This window comes from Cynocephalus volans, chromosome 11 (genome assembly GCF_027409185.1).
Source record: "Cynocephalus volans isolate mCynVol1 chromosome 11, mCynVol1.pri, whole genome shotgun sequence".
Taxonomy (NCBI): domain Eukaryota; kingdom Metazoa; phylum Chordata; class Mammalia; order Dermoptera; family Cynocephalidae; genus Cynocephalus; species Cynocephalus volans.
Window position 1 is genome coordinate 20,667,328 of NC_084470.1, and position 26,388 is coordinate 20,693,715.

A 26,388-nucleotide genomic window follows, 5' to 3' on the forward strand; every position below is an offset into this window, starting at 1 on the left:
TTGCATGGGTTGGAGGTGGGGTGGGGAAATGTTTGCATGGGCAGACACAGAGATCAAACTCACAGTGGCTCCAGCTGCATGGAAGAAGGCTGGTATGGGCCTGAAAGTATTGAGCCTTAAGAACTGTGCCCTTGGACCTCCTCTTGAGAAACGTCTTGGCCCGATGACCTCTATGGGATATACCTGCTGGCCATTGTGGGACCTGCACTGGCCACACACCTGCCTTGCCACAGATCTGCATCATTTGACCAATTGGAAAAGACAGGTTGTCAACAGTGACACTATGTGGCTATAGGATGCAATGACAATGGGGGACAGCTGAGGGTCCAGACCTTCCCTTTGAGGAAAGTGGATTTTTCCCTTAAAAATTTTTGGGTCACTTCACCATCTGAAAATGGTGGACAGAGATCCTAGTTTTAGATTCTGGATTTGTTAAACTAATATAAGATTGAACGGATTTCCTTTTAAGGAAAAAATGAGCAGTGATCATGTTTGTACAACGTGGAAACTTTTTCTACCTAAACATCAGGGTGCAAGGGCCGAGCCCGTGGCGCACTCGGGAGAGTGCAGCGCTTGGGAGCGCAGCGACGCTCCCGCCGCGGGTTCGGATCCTATATAGGAATGGCCGGTGCACTCACTGGCTGAGTGCCGGTCACGAAAAAGACAAAAAACAAAAACAAAAAACAAAAAAACATCAGGGTGCAAGAAAATTAGGCTTGAAGATGCTGAAACGAAAATCTTTCCTAGGCCAGTGGGGTCCTGGCTGCATATTAGAATCAACTGGGGAGATTAAAAATTTTTTTAGATTGCTCTTTGAAAAAAATTTTAACATTTACTTGTATATATTTGTGAGGTACAGTGTGTTGTTTCAATAGAAAATCTTTCTATTTTTATACCTATTTTGAAAACCTGTCAATGGTTCTCCATCACCTCCTGTTTAACATCACAGCACCTTAGCACATGTCCTAAGGCCTTTCTTTGTCTCCCCGATGATGCAACACACTGCTCAGGAACCCTTCAGTACGTTCCATTATATTTATAAGTGCTTTGGGAATTAGGCTTGTGGTATGCGGGAAGAGTGGATATGAACTGTACTAAAGGGGTCCACATTCGATTACAACAAAAATAATGTTAAAAAATTATAAGGTTTACTGAGCACTTGTAAGCTAGGCATCATACTAAAGTGCTTTGGAATTGTTATCTTATTTAATTTGCACAAGGAATTTTCTCTAAATACCTTTCCTCCCTGTATTGCCGGAGATCTCTTACTCACCCTTCAGAATCATTCTTTAGTATCTCTGAATTTTCAGTTCTCGAACTTGGCTGCACATTGCAACCACCTGTGGGGCTTTACAAACTCTAGCAGGAGATTCTGATTTAACTAGTCGGGGGCTTGTGCTTCAAGAGTTTTCAAAGCTCCCCAGGAAGGGCCCCTCTGGCCTAGGAAGACTTCACTAACAGCCTTAGATAATCCTCTCTCTTCGCCCTGCATAACCTTCTCTGATCACACCCATCACATTATCTCAATTTCAGAGTGTATACCCATATCTCTAACTAGACTTTGAGCATCTTCAGTCAGCCATCTCCACATTTCTGGAGCCCGATGTCAGATGTGGAAAATGCTGAATGGGAGGGTGAAATGTCAACAAACTCTTATTGGGGACCTCGGAATGCCAGCCGCTACAGCGCTCAGCCAGGTCTGGGACATGGAGAACATGCTGACCGTCCCCGAGCAAAAGCTCGCAGTCATGGGTGTAGAGAGGGCAGCGTGTGGTGGCCGGATAGCCCAGGCCTCACTTTCGCCTACGGCCGCAAACATGTATGTCCAATGTCTTCCCGGTAAACGACGCTCCGTCTACGTGACCGAGAGCCTGCGATGAGAGTACGCGCCGGGAAGATGAGGGAGGCGCCAGCGCACCTACACCCAGCGCGGCGCCCTCGCATCCACGTTGCCGTAAGCCCCGCCCCCGGCAGCAGAGCCAACCAGAGGGCGCGGGGAGGACCCAGCCTCTGCGGCGGAAAGAATCGCTCGGGAAGGCAGGAAGCAGAGTAGGGTTGGCTCTCGACGCGCTCGCGCTCGATTGGCCAGCCTCCGTCAGCGACGGTTAAGGTCGCGGAGGCGGGGCCCAAGGCGGCTGGGCCGAGCCGAGCCGGGCCGGGCCGGGCGGGCTGCTGGTGGGAGGCGGCGGTCTGAGGAAGGTGAGTGGCGTCGGGGCTCTCAGAGGCGTCTCGGAGAACCCCTTCCGGAAGCACCCTGGACCTGGCTTCACCTATGTGGACAGACTGAGCTGGTCACTGCCCCAGGGAGGAGCCGCCCGGAAGCGGTTCGTGCTAATTAGAAATCCCTGTGGAAGGGTTTGGAGCGCGGACCTGAGGCGCTTCGGCTTCTCATTTAACGTCTCAGCGCGCATTTCTTCATTTGTATAATGAGGGTGGTGATTCCTGCCTAGCATGGTGGCTGTGAGTGTCAAGCTGAGAGTCATACCTGGCACAGACTGGATTTTGGATAAGTTGTAGGCCATTACTCCATCCTCGTTTTCAGTGTCAGGGTGTCGGAGAAGGTCGTTTGACGAGGAAGACCCGGAGCCAAAGGGGGAGATGAGGCGAACAGGGGAGGTGAAGATCCCTTTCTCCGGTTTATTAGGCTCATTCTGGTTTGGGGGGGGGGACTCGAACTTTATACAGGGTCTGATTTGATTCTTTTAAGGTGAAAAAATGTCGGAAGGCTGAGAGGCCCATAACATAGAAACCAATCGGAAACTGTCACTTTATTTTCTAATTATGATAGTATTAAACACCGTGCAGGCATTGCCCATACTGGTTTCAATTCTCTACGTGAGTCTTTTTGTTTTGTTTAAACGTTCAGCATTGCCAAGTAGACTAGGGCCTCCCCTTCCCCACCTTTTGGGGTAGAGGTTCTACTTGGAGTTTCACTGGCAGCTTTTGCTTCAAAGCGGGAGAGGTGTGTTCTGGCCCTTTATGTAAACCTCTCCTGGGGCAGAATGATTTGGTCAAGATGCCGTCCAACCCTAACTCCCCTTCCTTATTTTGGGTAGATTCAATTCTTTCTTAGGAACATTAAACAGCAAGTTGGTATATTTTTGAATAGAGCTTTTGCATTAAATAGAGGATAGAGACTTTGAAAGCATTACGTGTTCATTTATTGCAATAATTTGAAATTCTCCTTTTGGGAAAGCTTACAGATTTTGGTATGACTCACTTGAGAAAGAACAATTACCTGCCATGGTTATTTCCAGCTTTCCCCTCCCAAAATGGTGGGAAAAAAATTAAATTTTAATGCACCGTGCACGTTGCAGGGACTTCAGACCTATAAAAAGCATTTTGACCAAAAGACACTTGGGAAACATGGACAGTGCCAGAAGTTACAATAGTATTTTTGCTTTCCTACACCATGTACAAACCAACTTCTACCCCCCACCCCCTACTCCCCCCACAGTCTTATTTTTGGTATTATGACACTGATTAAAGCTACAGCTTCTGCTTTGGCCCTGGGAAGCATTTGGTCTGTTCCTGTGATTTCCAGAGTTCCAGACCTGTATCCTGTCACAGCCTGTAGTGGGGGAAAGGCTGCTGCAAACTATTGGCACATTTATTTCACAGAATGGGCCTTGGAAAGGAGTGCTAGGTCACAGGTGCAAATGAGTAGTTTTCCTGCCTTTGCTTTTGTGGTCAGTGGTAGTTTGTCTGAGAGTGCTTTATTTTAGTACCCTTGCAAACGAGAATATCCTACCTTTGAAGCCAGAAGTCAGAATTGATGATAGACGATGGTAGATTTGGATACCCGGATAAATGTTTCAACAAAGTAGGGAGAAAGAAAAAGAGAAAGGAGGAGGCATATGATGGTGAGCCATGGTGGCCATTAGTAGTTACTTCAGTTGTTCCAGCTTCAGTTCAGTGGTTACTAGTACCGTGGATACCTGCTCTGGGAATAACACAAGACCATTCTTACTAGGAGGCTGGACATTTCAAGATTTTGGTCTGTTTATCTTTTTGAAACCTAGATGAAGATCCAGTTTCGGACATGAGATTCATTGGGTGATCATTTCATTGAGATCAACTTGAATGACCAGGTGTAAAGTGCAAGAGGAATGTGCTTTGAGGTATGTCTAATGTGACAGACAAACCTAGATGTTGGGAGGCCATGGAAAGGATCTAAAATTTATTGAACACTGTACTATGTACATTACTATATTTCCTTTTGGCCTCCTAGTAATCTTATTAGGTATATATTTTAAACTCTGAAAGGAAACTGAAGCTCAGAGAGGTTAAGTAACTAAGACAACATGCATAGCTGGTCACCAGCTCTAATCACCACCTCTGTCCTGCTGTGTGCCAGGCACTGCTTTATGTTTTTTCTATACTAACTCTCTTAAACTCACAGGTCTGGCTACCTGCCCCCAGACAAAAGCAAACCACTCAAAAGTCAAAAGTTGGTGAAAATGGAAGTCAGTTTTTATTCAGGAATACCAGTGACTTGAGTAGAGATGTTAGGCTAACCCATCTCTCCAGTAAACTTGAAGGAATTGAATGGCCAAACTAAAGCCATCTCCCCAGTAAACCTGAAAAGGAATGGCCAGGCTAAAGCCATCTCAAAGTCTCAGATTTATTGAGGGGTTTTTAAAGAGGGGGATGAGAGAATCGAACATGGGAATTGAAGAGCAGGAGTTAGAGGCACATGAGTAGCGAGGGCTCATGAAAGGTCTCAGATGCAAAGTCTTGCTGAGACTCCATCTGGTTTCTGCTCCCATCCTTATCTCAGGGTCTGGGTAGTACCTGCAAGTCAGCAATTTCATGCTGGCTAGAAAACAACTTTACATTCATGTAAATAGTGTCATCTTGCCCCATAACCAAGGTTCAGAATATCAAATAACCATGAGAAAAGAGGGAGCTCAGAGAAATGCTTGCTAAGAAAAAAACTTTTTACAATTTGCCTACAGCCCATTCAGTTTTAGGTCCCAGCATGGCTTCAGTCCTGCTTATTCTAGCAGCTTCACAGTAATCCTGTGAGCTAAGTGCTTTTATTGTCCTTGTTTTATGGTTAGGAAATTGAAGCACAGAGAGATTAGTACTCTCCTGGCTGTGTGGCAGAATCCATGATTTGAACCCAGGAAATCTGGCTATAGAGCTGTATCAGCTTCCTTTTGGTTAGAATTTCCTTTACTTTTGTGTTGTTGTTGTTGTTGCATAACAAAATCTTTTTATTGTAAAACTGATTTTTTAGTACAAAATAAAACAAAAAACCCCACATACCAAATGTATAGCTTAATGAATTATTATAAGATAATATGACTGAGGTATGCCAGAGCCCCTCCATTGCCCTGTCTTAAGCACAACTCTTGTGCTCCCTTTACTTGCCATTTTTCTGACTTTTTACAGTAATCTCTTTCCTGTGTTTTTTAAAACATTTTATCATAAATGTATATAGTCTTCCCCACTATAATGTGGTATTGCCTATTAAAAAATATGTTAAATTCTTTTAATCTGTAGGTCTTCTCTCCATTCCTTTCTTTTCCTTACAGTTTATTTGATTAAGAACCTGGGTCTTTTGACCTGTATATTTCCTACAGTCTGGATCCATACTCGTATACAGTTCAATATGTTCCTCTGCGCATTGTTAGCTGGATCCAAGACTGCAAAGTATTTTATTGTATGGGTATACCATAGTTCATATATTCATTCAGTAGATGGACATTTGAGTTGTTTCCAGTTTGTGGCTATTACAAATAAAGCTATTATGAACATTTACATACAAGTCTTTATGTGGACATTTGCTTTTATTTTTTTGTGTGTAAATTCCTAGGAATTAAATGGCTGGATCTTATGGTAGGTGTCTAACCTTTTAAGAAACAGCCGAAGTGTTTTGCAAAGTGGTTGTATGATTTTAAGTTCCCAGCAGTAGTGCGTGAGAGTTCCAGTTCCTTTACACCCTCGAAAACACTTGATATAGTCAGTATTAGCCAATCAATAGGTTTGCAGTAGTGTCACATTGTGGGTTTGAAGTTGCCTTTCCCTCCTGACTAACAGTGTTTAGCATCGTTTCATGTGCCTATTTGCCATATGTGTATATTTGGTGAAATGTCTATTCAAATTTTTTGCCCATTTTTATGTTAGGTTGTTTGCTTTCTTATTAACTGCATTTTGAGAGTTCTTTATAAATTCTGGATATGAGTCCTTTGTGATTCTCAATTATATTCTCCTAGTCTGTGGTTTCTCTTTTCATTCTTATAACAGTATCTTTCAAAGAGCAGAAGTTCCTTTTTTTATAAAGCCTAATTTGTTCTTTTATGGATCACGCTTTTAGCATCCTGCCTAAGAATTCTTTGCCTAATTGAAGGTCACAAAGATTTTCTCCTATGTTTTTTCTAGATATTTTGTAATTTTAGGTTTTAGATTTATGTATATTATTCATTTTAAGTTAATTTTTTTGTATATGGTATGAGGTATGGATCAAGGTTCTTTTTTTTTTTTTGTATGGATATCCAGTTGTTCTAGCACCATTTATTAAAAAGACTATCCTTATTCTGTTGAATTGCCTTTATACCTTTGGTGAAAATCCATTGTCCATATATATATATATGGGTCTGTTTCCGAACTTTATTCTGCTTCATTGGTCTGTTCATTTTTCTTGACACCAGTGCTATACTATCTTGATTACTATAACACTACATGACTTATAGTCTTGAAGTCACATAGTGTCAGTCCTCCAACTTTGTTCTCCTTTTTCAACGTTGTTTTGGCTATTCTAAGTCCTTTGCAATTCCATATGAATTTTAAAGCCAGGAAAGTTTTCTTGAATTACAGTTATTATTGGTTTTATTCTGTTGCTGTAGTTTTCTTTTTCAGTTACTACTATTATCTATATGTTTGAGTTTCTTTGCCTGTCTTTGATATTTCTCCTTTTCTTTCATATCGTTTCTTCATTTCTTTTAAATTTTTAAAATTGTTTTTCTCCTAACCTCTGTTTCTCTTAAGGCATTATCTGTTGTGTTCATTCACTTGTTTTCCTCTTCTTTTAAACTTCATTTCTGAAATAGTAACTTTTTAAAAAAAACTAACTAATCCTTGGGTGCTATCAGCTTACTTCCAAATATTTCTTGTTCTTACTTAGGTTCTTTCATGTCCATTATATAGAATTTTGTATATATTTCAGCTTTTTAAAAAATAGTGGATTATAGTTTTGATCTGTTTGTGGGCATGTCTTTCTGGTATACTTTTTTCTTGTCTGTAGGGAAATTATTCTTCTTTTAATATTAAGTTTTGATGGGATGAGACCTCAGTGCTTTTCTTTGCTCATTTTTATGTGAAATTTGTTTTTCTGAACTTTTATAATGATTTAAAGTTCAGGAAAGCTTCTCTAACTTCCTGGACTTCCCTCTTGTGTTGTTTTTGTGTAATGTTTGAAAATATGGCAGTTCGTTTTCTGAGATTTCCTCACTCTTTTATCTTACCCCACTTTGTTCTAGACTATCCCTTCTCTCTTGTTTCTGTCTTTCTCAATTTTGATTCTATTCCCAGAGGTTTTTTCTCATCATAGCCCCTGTCATGGAGCTGTAGTGTGTCAATTTTGAGTGGTGATAAGGCTCTAGCACCTTCAGTCCCTCTTATCGTGAGAGAGCAAAAACCCTTCCAGTTTCACCTGCTGTTTTCACATTAGTGCAGTAGTGAATACCAATGAATTTAGGAGTTCTGTCATCATAACCATCAGATACTGCCTGCAGTTTTATTCCCCACTTCCTGCACAGATGCTGGTACCATGCAGTTCTTGTGGCTGATAGTGGTTTGTCTTCACTCACTTATATATTAGTGTTTGTGGGAATAACTTGTCACCAACTTTTGATGTAAATATAGTTTTTGAGTTTTTGGCTTTGCTATCTGCTTGCTTCTGTTTTTATGTGGGGATTCAGAGATTAAAAACCTATTCTGTGATATCTTCCTACAATCCTTTCTTTGTCCTGTTACTTTTAACTGTTCTGTATGTTTATATTTTATATGCCTTTTAAATATTTTAGTTGCCTTTTTCCTTCAACAGCATATAACTTGACTTTTTTAAAAATCCAGCTTGACAATTTTGCTCTTTTACTGAAGCCACTGAGATTTAATATAATTACTGATGTGGGTTTAAATCTACATATTACCAACTACCATGTGCTTTCTCTTTGTTTCACCTCTTCTCTATTTTTATCTGCTTTTGGATTCATTTTTATTCATCGTCATGGTTTATTTTTCCCCTTTACTACTTAGAAAATTATATATTTCTATTCTTTAGAGTTTATCCTAGAAATTCTCAAGCATCCTTAGCTTAAAAAAACCCAGTGTTAACAGATACCTTTATGCCCTCCTCCTAGATTGTAAACAAACTTAGAACACTGTTACTCCATTTACCCTACATCCAGCTACTAGTATATTTTTGTTATCGTGCATCTTAATTATATTTTTTAAATGTCACAAACTCTCATTATTATTTTATGTATTCAGTATGTGTTTACACTCACCCATTTCTTTGCTCTTTATTATTTTCTACATCTCTTCTATCAGGGAGTCTTTACTTCTGCACTAAGCTTCTCTTTTAGAATTTTTTATGGAACAGATTGGTGAAGAACTGTCTGAGATTTGTGTCAAAAAAAATCTTACTTTTGCCTTCGTTATTAATGGATATTTTCATTGGGTTTATAATTTTAGATTTACAGTGATTTTCTTTCAGCACATTGAAGATACTAGTCCACTATTAGTTTCCATTGTTACTGCTAAGAAGTTAGTTGACATTCTGACTGTCACGCCTTTGAAAGTAATCTTTTTTCCTCTGATTGTTTTTAAGATTTTCTCCATGTCTTTGTTTTTCCATGTTTTAATATGATGTATCTAGGTGTGACTTTTTTTTTTTTTTTTTTTAGTTTATCCTGTTAGCAATATGTTGGGCTTGTAGAAAGTATGGATTTATGTCTTTCATTGAGTCTCAATTTTTTTTTTAGCCATTGTGTTTGCAAGTGCTGCTTCTACTCCTTTTCTTGTTATGCTTTATCAATGTATCCTCCGTTTGAAGGAGAAGATGTCTTCTATATTAGCCTGAATGTAACATAGAGAACTGAAAAGGTGAATAGTCTCTTTTAACTTCCCTTCTCGTTCATTAATTTTCTCATCTGTTTTTTGTTGTTGTTGTTGTTCTACTGTTAAATCTGTGCTTTGAGGTCTCAATTTCAGTTATTGTAATTTTTTTGTTCTAGATTTTTTATGTATTTTTTCAAATCTGTTCTGTCACTTTTCAGGTTATAGTTCTCTGCTAAAGATTTCAAACTTTTTATTTCTTTGAGCATTGTAAGCATAGTTTTATGGTCTGTGCCTAATAATTACAATATCAGATGGCTTTTTTTTGTTGGTTGGGTTTTTCAACTGTTTTTCCTGTTCTCCTTGTGTCTTATTTCTTGTATATCTTGGTTATCTTTAACCATTTGCTGGATGTTGTATTTGAAACATTTTTGTGGGGATAATTTGAGGCCTTTCTTTAAAGAAGATTTAATTTGTTTCAGCTAGGTGCTTGGAAGCAGTGTTAATCTGGGACCTCCTTGAGGTAGTAGAACAACTCGGAAGAGGGGAAGCCAGGTTTTGGATTCTTGGGAGGTGGTTTACTTCTGGTTCACCTTTATCCTGAGAGTGTAGCCCTTCCAAGTCACAACTTTAAGCTGGAATGGCTTTGATGCTCATTTTCACTACTCCTTTGGAAGTGACAAATGCCTTCAGGGAAAAAGTAGGTTCTCATTTTGATTTTTTATTTTTGTGGGGGGATAGGTCCTGGTAATTCCTTATTTTCTTGATAGTTCATTAATGCTTATAAGAAGACGTTTTAAATGTATTCTATTAAGCTTTCTTTGTTGTATGCAGAGTTGCCTGGTCTACCATTACCAAAAAGTAGACTTTTTATCTCATGGAATTTAGTCTTATGAGACATATTTAGGTAAAAAAAGAAAAACAAAACTTGTATCAAATAATTTGCTGAACAATTTGGAGAAAATTTCTAAGATGATATAAGATGGACGGACTAGGTAAGATTCTTCTTATTCAGCATATTTATATGTAACAACTACCATTTACCTATAAGTTTCTATGTACCAGACATTTGTTTCTACATGTTATCTGACTTAATTCAACCTGTTGGGTGTAAGTATTAGTATTTTCTCTCTTTTACAAGTGAAGAAATCAAGACTCAAAGATGTCAGTGAATTTGTCCATGTAATACAGTGCAGCAGTTAGGGAGACTTTCAGAGCTTGTGGTGCCCCACTCACTGGGGGATTCTCTTACATTGCTATCTACCACTCCTATATCTGGTCTCCAGTGTATATTCTTCCCACTTTAAAACTCCGGCTGAGGGCTGGCCGGTTAGCTCAGTTGGTTAGGTGTGGTGATATAACACCAAGGTTAAGGGTTTGGATCCCCTTACCAGACAGCTGTCAAAAACAAAAAACTCTGGCTGTTTCCTGATGGTGATGCAGTAGGAGAACACAGTATCACCTCTGAAGTATTCTCACCAAAAAGTACAGAGAGTGGGATTGTTACAGATTAAAAGAGACTTAAGAAAAGAATATCAACCAAATACATATTTGGCTCTTGTTTGGATCCTAATTTGAAAAAAAAAAAAAAAAAATGACATTTTAAAGACATTTGGGGGGAAATTGAACATGGACTATGTATTAAATAATAAGGCATTACTATTAATTTTATTGGGTATGATAACAATATTGAAGTTATGTTTCAGAAGAGAATGTGTTAGAGATGTATACTAAAGTATATGTGAGTGAGGGAAAGATAACAAGAATGGAAGAATGTTGGTTATCATTGAAGTTGAGTTGATGAATATAGAGTTTATTATACACTTTCTCTACTTTGGTGTATTTTTGAAATTTCTCTAATATAAAGTTAAAAACAAAACCAGCTGAAAGGTAGCAGCTGAAGTTGGCTGACACTTTCCAAAAGTAGCTTTATTTAAAATAAAATCTGGGGAGATTAATGCAGTGGGTAATGAAGTTGTTAAAAGAGACCAAAGTTTGAAGGGGAGAGAGTAATCTGTCATGTCAAGCAGCAAATATAACAGAATTTGAGAATTTGTAACATATTATTAGGTTTATCTAGAAATAAGTTATTGGTGACTAGTAAATTGTTTAGATGGATTTCACTATCTGAAGCAGATACATGAGGGCAGAAGGGTGCTTTGAAAGGAACACTGAACTGGCAGCCAGGAAGCCTACTACTTATCATTCTTGTGAAGGTCATTTCACCTGTCTGGATCTCAGATGATTACAGTACCTGATGGATTGGTACACTCTCCCTACAGTCTTTCCTGCCAGCTATGAACAGCTAGAGATTTTTTTTTTTTTAATTTTATTTTGTCGATATACATTGTAGCTGATTAATGCTCCCCATCACCAAAACCTCCCTCCCTTCTCCCTCCCCCCCTCCCCCCCGACCATGTCCTTTCTGTTTGTTTGTTGTATCAACTTCAAATAATTGTGGTTGTTATATCTTCTTCCCACCCCCCCGGTTTGTGTGTGTATGTGTGTATGTGTGTGTGAATTTATATATTAATTTTTAGCTCCCTCCAATAAGTGAGAACATGTGGTATTTCTCTTTCTGTGCCTGACTTGTTTCACTTAATATAATTCTCTCGAGGTCCATCCATGTTGTTGCAAATGGCAGTATTTCATTCGTTTTTATAGCTGAGTAGTATTCCATTGTGTAGATGTACCACATTTTCCGTATCCACTCATCTGATGATGGGCATTTGGGCTGGTTCCAACTCTTGGCTATTGTAAAGAGTGCTGCGATGAACATTGGGGAACAGGTATACCTTCGACTTGATGATTTCCATTCCTCTGGGTATATTCCCAACAGTGGGATGGCTGGGTCGTATGGTAGATCTATTTGCAATTGTTTGAGGAACCTCCATACCATTTTCCATAGAGGCTGCACCATTTTGCAGTCCCACCAACAATGTATGAGAGTTCCTTTTTCTCCGCAGCCTCGCCAGCATTTATCGTTCATAGTCTTTTGGATTTTAGCCATCCTAACTGGGGTTAGATGGTATCTCAATGTGGTTTTGATTTGCATTTCCCGGATGCTGAGTGATGTTGAGCATTTTTTCATATGTCTGTTGGCCATTTGGATATCTTCCTTAGAGAAATGCCTACTTAGCTCTTTTGCCCATTTTTTAATTGGGTTGCTTGTTTTCTTCTTGTAAAGTTGTTTGAGTTCCTTATATATTCTGGATATTAATCCTTTGTCAGATGTATATTTTGCAAATATTTTCTCCCACTCTGTTGGTTGTCTTTTAACTCTTTTAATTGTTTCTTTTGCTGTGCAGAAGCTTTTTAGTTTGATATAATCCCATTTGTTTATTTTTCCTTTGGTTGCCCGTGCTTTTGGGGTCGTATTCATGAAGTCTGTGCCCAGTCCTATTTCCTGAAGTGTTTCCCCTATGTTTTCTTTAAGAAGTTTTATTGTCTCAGGGTGTATATTTAAATCCTTAATCCATTTTGAGTTGATTTTAGTATACGGTGAGAGGTATGGATCTAGTTTCATTCTCCTGCATATCGATATCCAGTTATCCCAGCACCACTTGCTGAAGAGGCAGTCCCTTCCCCAGTGAATAGGCTTGGTGCCTTTGTCAAAGATCAGATGGCAGTAAGTGTGTGGGTTGATTTCTGGATTCTCTATTCTATTCCATTGTTCAGTGTGTCTGTTTTTATGCCAGTACCATACTGTTTTGGTTATTATAGCTTTGTAGTATAGCTTAAAGTCAGGTAGTGTTATGCCTCCAGCTTTATTTTTTTTGCTGAGCATTGCTTTGGCTATCCGTGGTCTTTTATTGTTCCATATAAATGTCTGAATAGTTTTTTCCATTTCTGAGAAAAATGTCTTTGGAATTTTGATGGGGATTGCATTGAATTTGTATATCACTTTGGGTAGTATGGACATTTTCACTATGTTGATTCTTCCAATCCAAGAGCATGGAATATCTTTCCATCTTCTTGTATCCTCTCTAATTTCTCTCAGCAGTGGTTTGTAGTTCTCATTATAGAGATTTTTCACCTCCTTGGTTAACTCAATTCCTAAGTATTTTATTTTTTTGGTGGCTATTCTAAATGGGCAGGCTTTCTTGATTTCTCGTTCTGCATGTTCACTATTGGAGAAAAGAAATGCTACTGATTTTTGTGTGTTGATTTTGTATCCTGCTACTGTGCTGAAATCATTTATCAATTCCAACAGTTTTTTTGTAGAGGTTTTAGGCTGTTCGATATATAGGATCATGTCATCTGCAAACAGGGACAGTTTGACTTCATCTTTTCCAATCTGGATGCCCTTTATTTCCTTCTCTTCTCTGATTGCTCTGGCTAGTACTTCCAACACTATGTTGAATAGGAGTGGTGAGAGTGGGCATCCTTGTCTAGTGCCTGTTCTTAAAGGAAAAGCTTTCAGCTTTTCCCCATTCAGGATGATATTGGCAGTGGGTTTGTCATATATGGCTTTAATTATGTTGAGATACTTTCCCTCTATACCTAACTTATAGAGGGTCTTTGTCATGAATGAGTGCTGAACTTTATCAAATGCTTTTTCAGCATCTATAGAGATGATCATATGGTCCTTGTGTTTGAGTTTATTAATGTGGTGTATCACATTTATTGATTTGCGTATGTTGAACCAACCTTGCATCCCTGGGATGAATCCCACTTGATCGTGATGAATAATTTTTCGTATGTGTTGCTGTATTCTGTTTGCTAGTATTTTAGTGAGGATTTTTGCATCTATATTCATCAAGGATATCGGCCTGTGGTTTTCTTTTTTGGTTATATCTTTACCTGGTTTTGGTATCAGGATGATGTTTGCTTCATAGAATGAGTTTGGGAGATTTGCGTCCGTTTCAATCTTTTGGAATAGTTTGTAAAGAATCGGTGTCAATTCCTCTTTGAATGTTTGGTAAAATTCTGCTGTGAATCCATCTGGTCCTGGGCTTTTCTTTGTTGGGAGCCTTCTGATAACAGCTTCAATCTCCTTTATTGTTATTGGTCTGTTCAAATTTTCTACGTCTTCACGGTTCAGTTTTGGGAGCTTGTGTGTGTCCAGAAATTTATCCATTTCCTCCAGATTTTCAAATTTGTTGGCGTATAGTTGTTTGTAGTAGTCTCGAATGATTCCTTGTATTTCAGATGAATCAGTTGTAATATCGCCTTTTTCATTCCTAATTTTTGTTATTTGAGTCTTCTCTCTTCTTTTTTTTGTTAGCCATGCTAATGGTTTGTCAATTTTATTTATCTTTTCAAAAAACCAACTTTTTGATTCGTTGATCTTTTGAATTGTTTTTTGGTTTTCAATTTCATTCAGTTCTGCTCTGATCTTAAGGATTTCTTTCCATCTGCTAACTTTAGGATTGGATTGTTCTTGTTTTTCTAGTTCTTTAAGGTGAAGTGTTAGGTTGTTCACTTGCCATCTTTCCATTCTTCTGAAGTGAGCATTTAATGCAATAAATTTTCCCCTCAATACTGCTTTTGCAGTATCCCACAGGTTTTGGTATGATGTATCATTGTTTTCATTAGTTTCAATAAACTTTTTGATTTCCTGCTTGATTTCTTCTTGGACCCATATGCCATTAAGTAGAATGCTGTTTAATTTCCATGTGTTTGTATAGTTTCCAGAGTTTTGTTTGTTATTAATTTCTAGTTTTAATCCATTGTGGTCTGAGAAGATACATGGGATAATTCCAATTTTTTTGAATTTATTGAGACTTGATTTGTGACCTAATATGTGATCTATCCTGGAGAATGATCCATGTGCTGATGAGAAGAATGAATATTCTGAGGTTGTTGGGTGGAATGTTCTGTAGATATCTGCCAATTCCAATTGGTCTAGAGTCTTGTTTAGATCTTGTGTTTCTCTACTGATTCTTTGCCTAGATGATCTGTCTAATATTGACAGTGGAGTGTTCAGGTCCCCTGCTATTATGGTATTAGTGTCTATTTCCTTCTTTAGGTCTAATAGAGTTTGTTTTATAAATCTGGCTGCTCCAACATTGGGTGCGTACATATTTATGATTGTTATGTCTTCTTGATGGATCAGTCCTTTTATCATTAAGTAGTGTCCCTCATTGTCTCTTTTTATGGTTTTTAGTTTAAAGTCTATTTTGTCAGATATAAGAATAGCCACTCCAGCTCGTTTTTCTTTTTCTGTTTGCATGGTAAATCTTTTTCCATCCTTTCACTCTTAGTCTGTGTGAATCTTTATGGGTGAGGTGGGTCTCTTGTAGGCAGCATATAGTTGGGTCCTGCTTTTTGATCCAGTCAGCCAGTCTGTGTCTTTTAATTGGGGAATTTAAGCCTTTAACATTAAGAGTTGTTATTGAAAGGTGTTGATTTATTCCTAGCATTTTATTGGTTGTTTGGTTGTCTTAGGTGTCTTTTGTTCCTTGCTTTCTGATTTACTGTTTGGTTTCTTTGTTTGTTGGTTCCTTAGGTTGTAGATAGTGTTTTTGTTAGCTTGTTTTCTCTTCATGAATGCCATTTTTATTGTACTAGCGGGTTTAGATTTTTCTTAGGTTTTTATGGCAGTGGTAGTTATTTTTCAGGAACCAAACCCAGTACTCCCTTGAGGATTTCTTGTAAGGGTGGTCTTGTGGTAGTGAACTCCCGCAGTTTTTGTTTGTCTGAGAAATATACTATTTGCCCCTCATTTCGGAAGGATAGCCTTGCAGGGTAGAGTATTCTTGGCTGGCAATCTTTGTCTTTTAGTATTTTGAAAATATCATCCCATTCCTTTCTAGCTTTTAGGGTTTGTGATGAAAAGTCTGATGTTAACCTGATTGGGGCTCCCTTATAGGTGATTTGACGCTTCTCTCTTGCAGCTTTTAAGATTCTCTCTTTGTCTCTGAGTTTTGCCAATTTGACTATGACATGTCTTGGAGAAGGCCTTTTTGGGTTGAATACGTTTGGAGATCGTTGCGCTTCCTGGATCTGAAGATCTGTGATTTTTCCTATACCTGGGAAGTTTTCTGCCACTATTTTGTTGAATATGTTTTCAATGCAATCTCCATTTTCCTCCCCTTCTGGAATACCCATGACTCGGATATTTGAGCGCTTGAGGTTGTCTGATATCTCTCTCAGATTTTCTTCCATGTCCTTGATTCTTTTTTCTTTCTTTTTGTCTGCTTGTGTTATTTCAAACAGCCCATCTTCAAGTTCAGAGGTTCTCTCTTCAACTTCGACAAGCCTGCTGGTTAAACTCTCCGTTGTGTTTTTTATTTCGCTGAATAACTTCTTCAGTTCAGCAAGTTCAGCTACATTTTTTTTAAGGACATTGATTTCCTTGTATATTTCCTCTTTCAGATCCTGTATACTTTTCCTCATTTCATCATGATGTCTAGCTGAGTTTTCTTGTATCTCATTCAGTTTCCTTAGAATTATCACTCGAAATTCCTTGTCAGTTATTTCAAGGGCTTCTTGTTCTATAGGATCTAGAGTATGAGATTTATTAACTTTTGGTGGTGTGCTTTCTTGATTTTTTGTATTTCTGGTGTCTTTTTTTTGGTGTTTATTCATTGTGGCAGGGGGTTTCACAGTCCACCGGTTTGAGACTAATGACTAACTAGGATGTTGCTGTGGTTGCCAATTTGGTATGGCTCCCGCCGTGACTGCTCAGTTGGCCTCTAGTGTCTTGTGTGTGTGGTTGCCTCGGGTCTTGGGCTTCTCCGGGGATCCACCTTTCTAGTCAGCTTGTACTCTGCTGGGCTGGTGGATCACGTACCACAGGGTGTGTGATCTCTGTTGAGCTTTCACTTTCTGTACAGGACTTCTCCCCGTTCCGTGTGCTCTGGCCCAGGCTGTTAGATCGTGCAGTGGCGACCCCACCGGTGTGTGGTTTCTGTCGAGTCTCCGCCTCCCTGGCCGCACGTCTCCCCCCTCTGTGTACACTGTGCTGGGCTGGGGCGTGTCTTCTGCACCCCTCGTCTATCAGCTGGGCCTTCAAGACCCTGCTCAGCACCGCCTCGCCCAGGAAGTCTACCAGGTTTCTGCTAGGCACAGACGACCGGTCTCTCTGGGTGCCTTTGTAGCACTGTGTAGATCTTTCTCGGGTCTTGTTCACCTTTGTATCCCCCCGGTATAAACCGAGTCTAGTGCCCGCCTGCAGCCTGCTCTCCGGCAGGTTCAAGCGGACCTGGGAACTCTCCTACCACACTATTCCCAACCAGAAATTCGTTAGGCTTTTTTCCAAACTGGTGGTCGCAGAGATGGTATCTGCCTCCCAGTAACAGGAAGTTTACCGGGGCCGGAGTCCAGGGTGTGGTGGAGTGACAGTCGGCCCGCCCGTACTTCCTAGCCCTCCCAAAACTGGTCGGGACGCCCCACACCCCCAGCCCTGCCAGAGAACCGCGGAGGGAGTGGGAGAGGAGGTCGGCCGGCAGGGTCCGGAAAGCCCCGCGCCAGGCCAAGCAAATGGGCTCAGTGATGGCCGAGCAGGGCGGAGCTGCCCGCACCTGCGAAAATGGAGGCAGCACCGTGGCAGTGAGTGGCCTGGTGGTGCAGGCGGGAGCCGCGTGGGCATCCACCCCCCGAACAGAGCTGTGCCAGGGATCACTCACAGTGCTGTGCCAGGTCGGGCGCTCGCTCTGTCTCTGGTTTGTTGCCTTCCGTGTTCTCGGCGCTGCCGCCTCGGGCTGTTCAGTCGTGGTGCCGCTCGGGCGCTCCCAGGAATCTTCTTTAATGCCGGCCTGAAACCTCGAATCCTGAATAGGGCAGGTGGCCGCCTTCAGTGCGGCCCCAGCCTCCGGGATCCTGGCTGCATCCACAGCAGCCCTGGCGCCGTGTTCCCTGTTTCAAGACTCACTTTTGCAGCTAAGAATCAGTTCTTTTCCTGCTCCACACTTCAAAGCTGTTGCCTGTAAATGAGGCAGCCACTCCTGCCGGGGGCAAAGTGGCGTTGAGCCCCCACGACCGGCCAGCAGCAGCAGTCCTCCCTTAAGAGATGGCCAGAGGAAGGTCCACAAGTTTCCCGGCTGCCTGAGGCCCAGTGGCCACCTTTTCCACCTCAGCTACTCCGCGCCAGCCGCCGCAGCCGCCGCCATCTTGAAACTCTCTAGAGATTTTGGATTAAACAATTTCCAAGGTTCCCACAAGCTCTAAAATTCTATGATCTTAATGAATGTGTGTGATTTTGCTTCCTGAAAGGAGGAATTATATCTATATATCAAAGAAAACAAGGAAATATTTTCCTCTAGAATGGCAGAGTCCTAGATAACAAGAGCAAGTGATAGTATATGGTAGACCGAATATAAACTTTTTGTGTGTGCTCATCTGTTGCTAGTTTCTGATCTAGTTAGAGATAAAGACGACCTAAGAAAGTGGCACTTTATTCGTCCTTGGAGTCCAGTGATTGTTAGACTGTCCTATAACTGTCACGTGCTGTACATGTTATCTAGTCAAAACAAATAATTCTTTCTCTCTCTCATCCTGTGCGTGTGTATATATATATATGCATATGTGTATAAAACCCCAGAATGTTTTATTTCCAAAGGAGAACATTATGAGATAGGCTTTATTCAAATGATTCTTACAATCAGCTATCTAGGAAGTTATAAAGGTTTGACACAGGAATGGCCTAAATTACCCCCGCAAGAGTAGTGGTTTCTTTTAAATATAATTTAGTTTAACTCCTATTGCACTTTTTTCTTTTTTCATTTAGGAAACTGAAATTTTTTGATTGCCAATCTCTACGTCTTTTGATTCTACAAAAGAAACTATGTCTCCAGCAGCCTCTAAAGCCCATGAGTCCTGTCAGTCAACAGACAGACTCATGATTGAAAAACAGGTAAACTTTAAATGTATTAAGCCAGTGTTTCTCAAAGTATGTGCCAAAAAATATGTACATATAAGTATTTTATATAATGCAGTAATTTGTGCTTATTTGCAAACTTCTGTTTATTGCTATGCTTTTTAGAGACAATAAATTTGTTTTAATTTTAATCATACATGCCTAAAATTTTTTTAAAAACCATTTTGGAGAAAAAATTCTGTTATTTTGAAAACACAGGAAATTGTATAAAAGAGGGTATTTCTTCACTTTTTATCTTAAAGTTGATCCTTTTCTCTCTCCTTGTAATTGTAGCAGGAAGAAGCAGAATGGGAAAGCATAAATGTGCTGTTGATGATGCATGGCTTAAAACCTCTGTCCCTCGTCAAAAGAACAGATCTTAAAGGTAATCAGATCCTCTTCTTGCTCCTTAGGGTAAAAAGTTTTTTCCTTTTAAAATTTTTTATCTTAAAATTATTTTTTACCTTACCTTTATTTTTAGTATTTGTATTATATTTTTTAAAATATAGATCTCATCATTTTTGACAAACAGTCATCACAAAGGATGAGACAGAATTTGAAAATGTTGGTGGAAGAAACAGGACGTCAACAGAACATGATACAGGAGCTCTTAGAAACTAATCAACAGCTTAAGTAAGAAAATGGAAAAAGTCTTTTTTGAATTATTTGTATGCATTTTAAAAATAACTGCCTTGAAAAGGATCTTGAAATTTAATTTTCCACTTTGATTCAATATTAAATTTTAGGAATATTTTTATACGTAAATAGGTAAATTCTAATTTGTTAATCTTTTGGTAATAGCATGGATATGTAATGGTACCCTATATTTCTTCTATTAGTTTCTATTATAAGGTAGAAATTTTAAGAATTCAAAGAAATTTTAGAAAGTCAGCATTTTTTTGGTGGATATGTTTGGTGATTTATTTTTAATACTAAGGGAAGGAATTGTGTATCTGTTAAATTAGAAATGAACTTCAGTTAGAACAAAGCCGAGCAGCAGATAAGGAAAAACGGGCTAATGATTTGGAACAAATTATGGAGAGTGTGAAATCCAAGATTGGTGAATTGGAGGATGAATCCCTAAATAGGGTTTGCCAGCAACGGAATAAAGTGAAAGATCTTCAAAAGGAGCAGAAAACTTTACAGGTACTGAGTTATATACTTTCTTAGATGATCATTGGTACTAAAACAGTTCATCACAGTCCAGTTTGACTTCCATCTTTCTAAATTCAGTGGTTCTTACCTTACTGATAGTAAGTAGTCCTTACTATCACTGATACCTTTTTGAAATTTTCCTTGCTTGGTTTCCAGAACATCCTCTCTTTTTGTTTCCCCTGTCATCTCAGTGGTCATTCTTCAATTCCTTAGCTCCTGGTCTGCTCATCTATCTAACCTGTCAGTATTGGAATTCCCCAGTCCTCAGCCCTTAGATCTTTTGTCTTTTCTGTATATTCTGACTCCCTTGAGCTCAATCTAATTCATGGCTCCCAAATTTATAATTCCAGACTCATATTCACCTGTCTACTTAATATCTCTGTTGGATGTCTAGTAGACATCTAGAACTTTATATGTCTAAAATGGCTTCTTGGGCAGGCCACTTAGCTCACTTGTGAGAGTGTCGTGCTGGTAATACCGAAGTCAAAGGTTTGAATTCCCATACCAGCCAGCCACAAAAAAGAACCCCCTCAAAAAACATGGCTTCTTTTTATAGAAATGGCAATATTATAATATTGAATGCTTAATTTCCTAATTCAAAAAACCTTATATTAAAACTTGGGTGTTTATTATGATTAAAGAAAATGAATCTTTTGTGATGATAACCATTGTTGTATGAGATATTTCTGATCCTTACAAACATCTCATTATAAACATTGAGTCCTTTAGTGGTTTTTGCTGACATAAATCTATAGTACCTGTTGCGTATTATTGGTTCATATGAGTTCACAACTCTATCGGACCTGTTGTACATATAGGCTTTGTTAGGTTGCTTTCCTCATCAATAGTACATTTATAAAACCTCTCTAAAAGGAGGGGGATTTTGGAAATATTTCTATATGCATTTGGTTTTGACCTTGCTCTTAGATATAGGGCATGCAGAAATGTGAAGTCCTTTAACTTATTGATGTGAGAAAGCAGCTATCGGGAGCTGTAACGGTGCTGGGTCCCTGTCTGACGGAGTTGAGAGCAGGGGAGACTAGTGTGTGTTTTGGGGCGGGGGGGAGTGGAAGATATCTATTTATCTTTTTAGAGAATTTGGTATAAATAATAACAAAGTTAAATTATTAGAAACATAAGTCTTACGAATTTACCAGGGTTTTAGGCACTTCAAAGAAACAGATGCTTGAGAGTTCATTGGTAAGGGGTTACTTGAATGGAGTGTCATGCATTTTCTATCAGGTAGTTTTATCTGTCATAAATGATTTATGGTACTATTAGCTCTTTGTTCCAGGTCCCAGAGATTTGTTGTGTAGCTTACGAACTGGTACAGAGAAGGTCTAATGCTCCAATCAGCCAATCAGCCACTTAAGGAACAGATAGACAGAAATAGGATTGAGGAACAGATACCTGGAGTTGGGGAAATCTATCTATGTTAATTTGATCAACTGAAATTAGTTGTTTGTTTTTTTATGTCCCTGAAGGGTACTTTATAGTGGCAACAGAAATTGGCAAACCCAAGGAATTGCTGCCTCTCAATGTTGCTAGGTTGCTCCATTCCGTTACTTACTAGTTATACATTCCATTCCTTTGCAAGGAAGGAAAAACATAATTTTACTTATACTCTTTTAGGTTCTCAGCTGATGCTCTATAACAAAAGACAGATTAACAAGAGAAAAACAAGTAAGTTTTTAACATGTATATTTCACGGAGATATATGTGAAAGAAACTCAGGGATGTGGAACTCAAGAGGTGGCTAAAACTTGGGCTTATACTGCATCTTAACAGCAACAATAAGAAAAATCAAATTTTCAGAGAAGTGATTTCTAGGGAAGGCTGAGGCAGAGGATCAATTCTGGGTGTAACCCATAGTTACTGGAAGATGGAATGGTACCAGAAGCTGAGACCCCTCTTCCCTCTAAAGGTTGCTGTGTCTCAGCAAACTTGACACCATTGGCAGATGAATATGTGTCCTGTTCTAAAAGGGATGTGTCTTGTAATGTGCAAGCCAGATGGGGAAAATGCTTCTCATTGAGCTTTGTAAAAGTGTATTAATAATAAGAGTGATAGTGCTTTTGATAATGAGATTTCAAAGGATACTGAGGGATAGAAGCTAGAGAATAAGAGAAAACTGAGCAAATGATATCTCACTGAAGACAAGGAAAGAGAATGTCCAAGATTTATATTCCATGGTGTAAATCTTAGAGTACATACTGATTATTTATTGATGTTAACTTCTTGGTTATGGGATTTAATCTGAGTTTGCAGTCTCCTACATTGCATGAATGCTTCAGTTGACTACACCATTTGAAATCCTGAATTATTGTTCATCACTTAAGAATTTTAATTTTGATTCCTGTTTCTTTTTAACATTCTTAATATTGGTCTCTTTCTGCTTATTATTTTTATGTAAATGTAAGCATAATTATATGTTTTATGGAGATTCTTGAGGATTTTTTTTTTTTCTTATTATGAAACCTTGAGTGTGTGCAAGATAAGCTATAGCTTTCTCATTTTACAGCAATTTTACTTGTTATATTTTTTGGGTTTGTGACATATTAATGTTCCAGGAGCTTGTTCCTATTTAAAAATAGCCTCAATACTAGTTATTGAATGACACAGTTGAATAGAAACTATGAAGATGCCTTCATATACAGTATTGTTAGGACAGCATATCCTAGATGTACATATCATAATTATGTTTTTTAAAAATTTCTTATAGGCAAAATGCCAACATTACAAGAAAAAACGAATGGAGCAACAAGAGATTATCGCTTCTTTGCAAAAGGATGTCTATAGATTAACAAAGGAGGAAGAAGAGCGCATTATCACTCAAAACAGAGTTTTTGCCTATCTCTGCAAAAGAGTTCCTCATACCGTCTTGGATAGACAGTAATGTTTATTACATAAGTTGATCTGTAGCTAGATTCATCTGTTTTTTAAAGCTGATTTTATCTTGGGGTTGGTTATGTCTCATATAAACTAGAGCAAAGAAATTAAAATACGTACTTTGAAATTAATGTAAAATACATGACTTAGTATATTTGCTTCTGGGGAGAATCACTTACATTTTTTTAAACCTGCCGTAATCCATACCTACTTTTAGCATTGTATTTTGAAATTATGTAGAGAGAATATGTGTATTTTTGTTTTGTTTTGGCAGCTGGCCAGTACCAGGATCCAAACCCATGACCTTTGTGTTACAAGGCTGCACTCTGACTGAGCTAACTAGCCAGCCCCATGTAGAGAGAATAGTAGATGCTCTAATACCACATTCTGAGAATAATTCAATATATCTTCTGTTTTCTAGGTTGCTTTGCCTAATTGATTACTATGAATCTAAACTTAGAAAAATTCGTACACAAAGGTATGAATAATACTGTATTGCAATTTTTAAAGTTATTATCCAGTAATGAATCGCACCAAAAGTTTTTATAGCCTTTTGAAACTTTAAGTATGCTGTGGAAATCTACATAATATGTCACTATGATATTCTTTTTTATAAAGATCTTGAAGACAATATTTTACTACTTATGTGAAAGTGTATTGTATTTATATTAAAATATGAATATTTAATAATCACCAAAGTATTAGTCATAGCAGAAATGGCGTTTCCTTTTATTTTGTTGAAGTATTATAATTTGTACTACTGATGTCATCTACCTACTAGATAGTAACTAAGTATATCCGCAAAGTACATAGAATTAAATTAGCTACCTACCAAAGCCAGCTTAATTAGTATGCAAATTTATAAGATAAAGACAAAATGTCAGTGAAAAATCAAGCAAATAGATTAAAACACACTTCTTACTTCTGAATAAAGAAATAAGGGAAAAGAATAATGGTCTTTGGCTCACCTAAAAAAGCTGAAGGATATCTAAGACTGTATAATCTAAAATGCTTTAATATAAGATCATTAAAACAGTAGCTGTTCTGTTTCATTGTTTATATAGATGGAACAGTTCTTTCAACAAATAAATATTTATTTGAGCATCTACTTTGTGCCATGTTCTATTTTAGGTAGCTAGGATCCCATAGTAAACAAAGCAGATAAATTCTCCACTTTCATGAAGCATGTACTCTAGTACTCTTGCCCCCAAAATTATGACTTTCCAGAACCTCAGAGAGTCTGATGCAGAACTGTGCTGGTTGCTAATTCCTTCTAGTACTATGGGGGCTCAAAAAAGAGAGGAGGGAAGGAGGGAAGAAGGGGGAAAGAAAAAGGGAGGAAGGGAAGAAAAGAGCAATTAATGATAAAAGCACGTTCTTATTTCATTCTATTCAGAAAGCAGAATTATATCAAGTAACTTCAGGGACCTTCTGATTTCCAAATGAAACTTGTCTTTCAGATGGTAGACATGGTGCTAGATAGATTCTACAGAGAGAAGACAACATTTTGGACACAGTCCTTACCTTGAAGGAGTTTATAGTCTAGTAAAGAAGATAAAATGTAGACACGTTAACCATTAAAAATAATAGAATTAGACTTACAAAATACTAATACATAATGTCATAATTGAGTAATTACTAATAATTGTATAGACCATAAGTACTGTGGGAGTTTAGAACAGTAGCAAATCAGTTTTGGATGGAGTGACCAGGGAAGCCTTTACAAAGCAGATGTGAATTGTGCTTGAGCTTAAAGGAAGGTAGAATTTGGAAAAGCACTGAGAAAAAAAAGGAAAAGCATTTTAGACTGCTTGGATGCCATGAGCAAAAAGTACATAGATATAAAAGTGTAAGGCTTTTTATGGCACAGTAATTAAGCCAATCTGGCTGGAGTTCAAGGGATTTATTTGTTGGTGTGTTGATAGGTAGGGATGGTAACCTATGAAGAGCAGTTATTAAAATGCTGGGCAAAAGTAGGATATAAATGAATGAGAAGACATCAGTTGCTTTGGAAAGAAGGTTAGTACTTTTTCCTTTAATACAGAAAAATTGGGTGATAGAATTATAGGTATATGTATTAGTGAGGTTTCTCAAGAGAAACAGAACCAATAAGGTGTGTGTGTATACTTCTAAAAGTTCCTGGAAAAATGGAATTAAAAGATAATACAAATGTTTCTATGAACTTTTTGAAAACCTCTAGTATATATATATAAAGAGAGAGAGAGAGATTTATTTTAGGGAATTGGCTCATATAATTCTAGGACTGGCAAACTGGAAACTTGCAAGGAAGGCTGGAGACCCAGGGAAGCGTTAATGTTTCAGTCTTAAGACTGAAGGCAGTCCGGAGGCAGAATTCATTGGAGTTAGTCTTTGTTCTTGAGGCTTTTAACTGATCAAATGAGGCCTACTCACATTATGAAGGGTAATCTGCTTTAGTCAAAATCAACTGATTTAAATATTTGTCACATCTAAAAAATTTCTTAACAGCAACATCTAGACTGGTGTTGCTACAAGCAGTTGGGCACTGTAACCTAGCCAAGTTGACACATAAAATTAATCATCATAGTATGTAAGAGTAAAATGAAAGAAAATGAATTTCGTGGCTTGACAGGTTGCAAACTCTTATGCTCAAAGAGTCAGGAAGATAGTGGAAAAGAGTGAAGAAGTTAGGTGGGGACTACAGCAAATTGGAGAGCTGTGCCCCATCTGTCGTAAGAGGGCAGTTACTAAACAGCTATAGCCAGCTGATGCTGTGCAGGAATGTGAGCCTGGTGTGGCTAGATCAACTGACTTTTCAAGAGAAGCTAGAAGGTTGGATTTATAAATGAAATGAGGCGTTTAATACAATTAATTCGGTGTTTCTAAAAAATTATAGGGTCCAAACCAAATACTAGTTGTAACTTTTGGTCTATGTCATCAGTAAATTCTAATCTAGATTCAAGGGTTGGTAAACTCTTTCTGTAAAGGTCTGGATTATGATTATTTTAGATCATACCATCTCTTTCACAACTACTCATCTCTGCATTATTGCACAGAATCAACCATAGATAATATGTAAATTAATTGGCATGGCTGTGTGCCAATAAAACTAGTTAGAAAAACCCATGGCTTTAGGGCCTGCCTGTGGCTCACATGGGAGAGTGTAGTGCTGATAACACCAAGGCCACGGTTCGGATCCCTATGTAGGGATGGCCGGTTGCTCACTTGGCAGAGTGTGGTGCTGACAACACCAAGTCAAGGGTTAAGATCCCCTTACCAGTCATCTTTTTTAAAAAAAAGAAAAAAAAACCCCAAAAAACCCATGGCCTACTGGATATACAGCCTGCGGGCAGCAGTTTGCTGACCCCTGATCTAGATGTTGAAGAGAGAGTTTGGAATTTTTAGTAAGAGTAGAGAAGATTTTAACATAGCTATCATGAAATCTTTTGTATAGAATATGGCATGAGAGGTGCCTCTGGAGTTCTGCAAACTGGGGTTCT

The 26,388-nt window shown here is 38.5% G+C and overlaps 1 protein-coding gene across 3 annotated transcripts in view; it reads left to right on the forward strand.

The window, feature by feature from the left end:
- The first annotated feature begins 2,119 nt into the window (after nucleotides 1-2,119).
- The window catches only part of CEP70 (centrosomal protein 70), a 57,361-nt gene continuing 33,092 nt past the window's right edge, over nucleotides 2,120-26,388 (forward strand). Inside the window, exons 1-8 of one of the 3 annotated variants that reach the window (XM_063113897.1) lie at nucleotides 2,121-2,199; nucleotides 4,023-4,121; nucleotides 18,737-18,862; nucleotides 19,160-19,250; nucleotides 19,375-19,498; nucleotides 19,831-20,011; nucleotides 22,743-22,912; nucleotides 23,331-23,387. In XM_063113897.1, coding sequence (XP_062969967.1) covers nucleotides 18,794-18,862; nucleotides 19,160-19,250; nucleotides 19,375-19,498; nucleotides 19,831-20,011; nucleotides 22,743-22,912; nucleotides 23,331-23,387 — 692 coding nt within the window. In that variant the 5' untranslated portion in view covers nucleotides 2,121-2,199; nucleotides 4,023-4,121; nucleotides 18,737-18,793. Of the gene's footprint in view, nucleotides 2,200-4,022; nucleotides 4,122-18,736; nucleotides 18,863-19,159; nucleotides 19,251-19,374; nucleotides 19,499-19,830; nucleotides 20,012-22,742; nucleotides 22,917-23,330; nucleotides 23,388-26,388 lie in introns of those variants that run through there. The other 2 variants (XM_063113898.1, XM_063113899.1) reach the window with 2 other exon arrangements.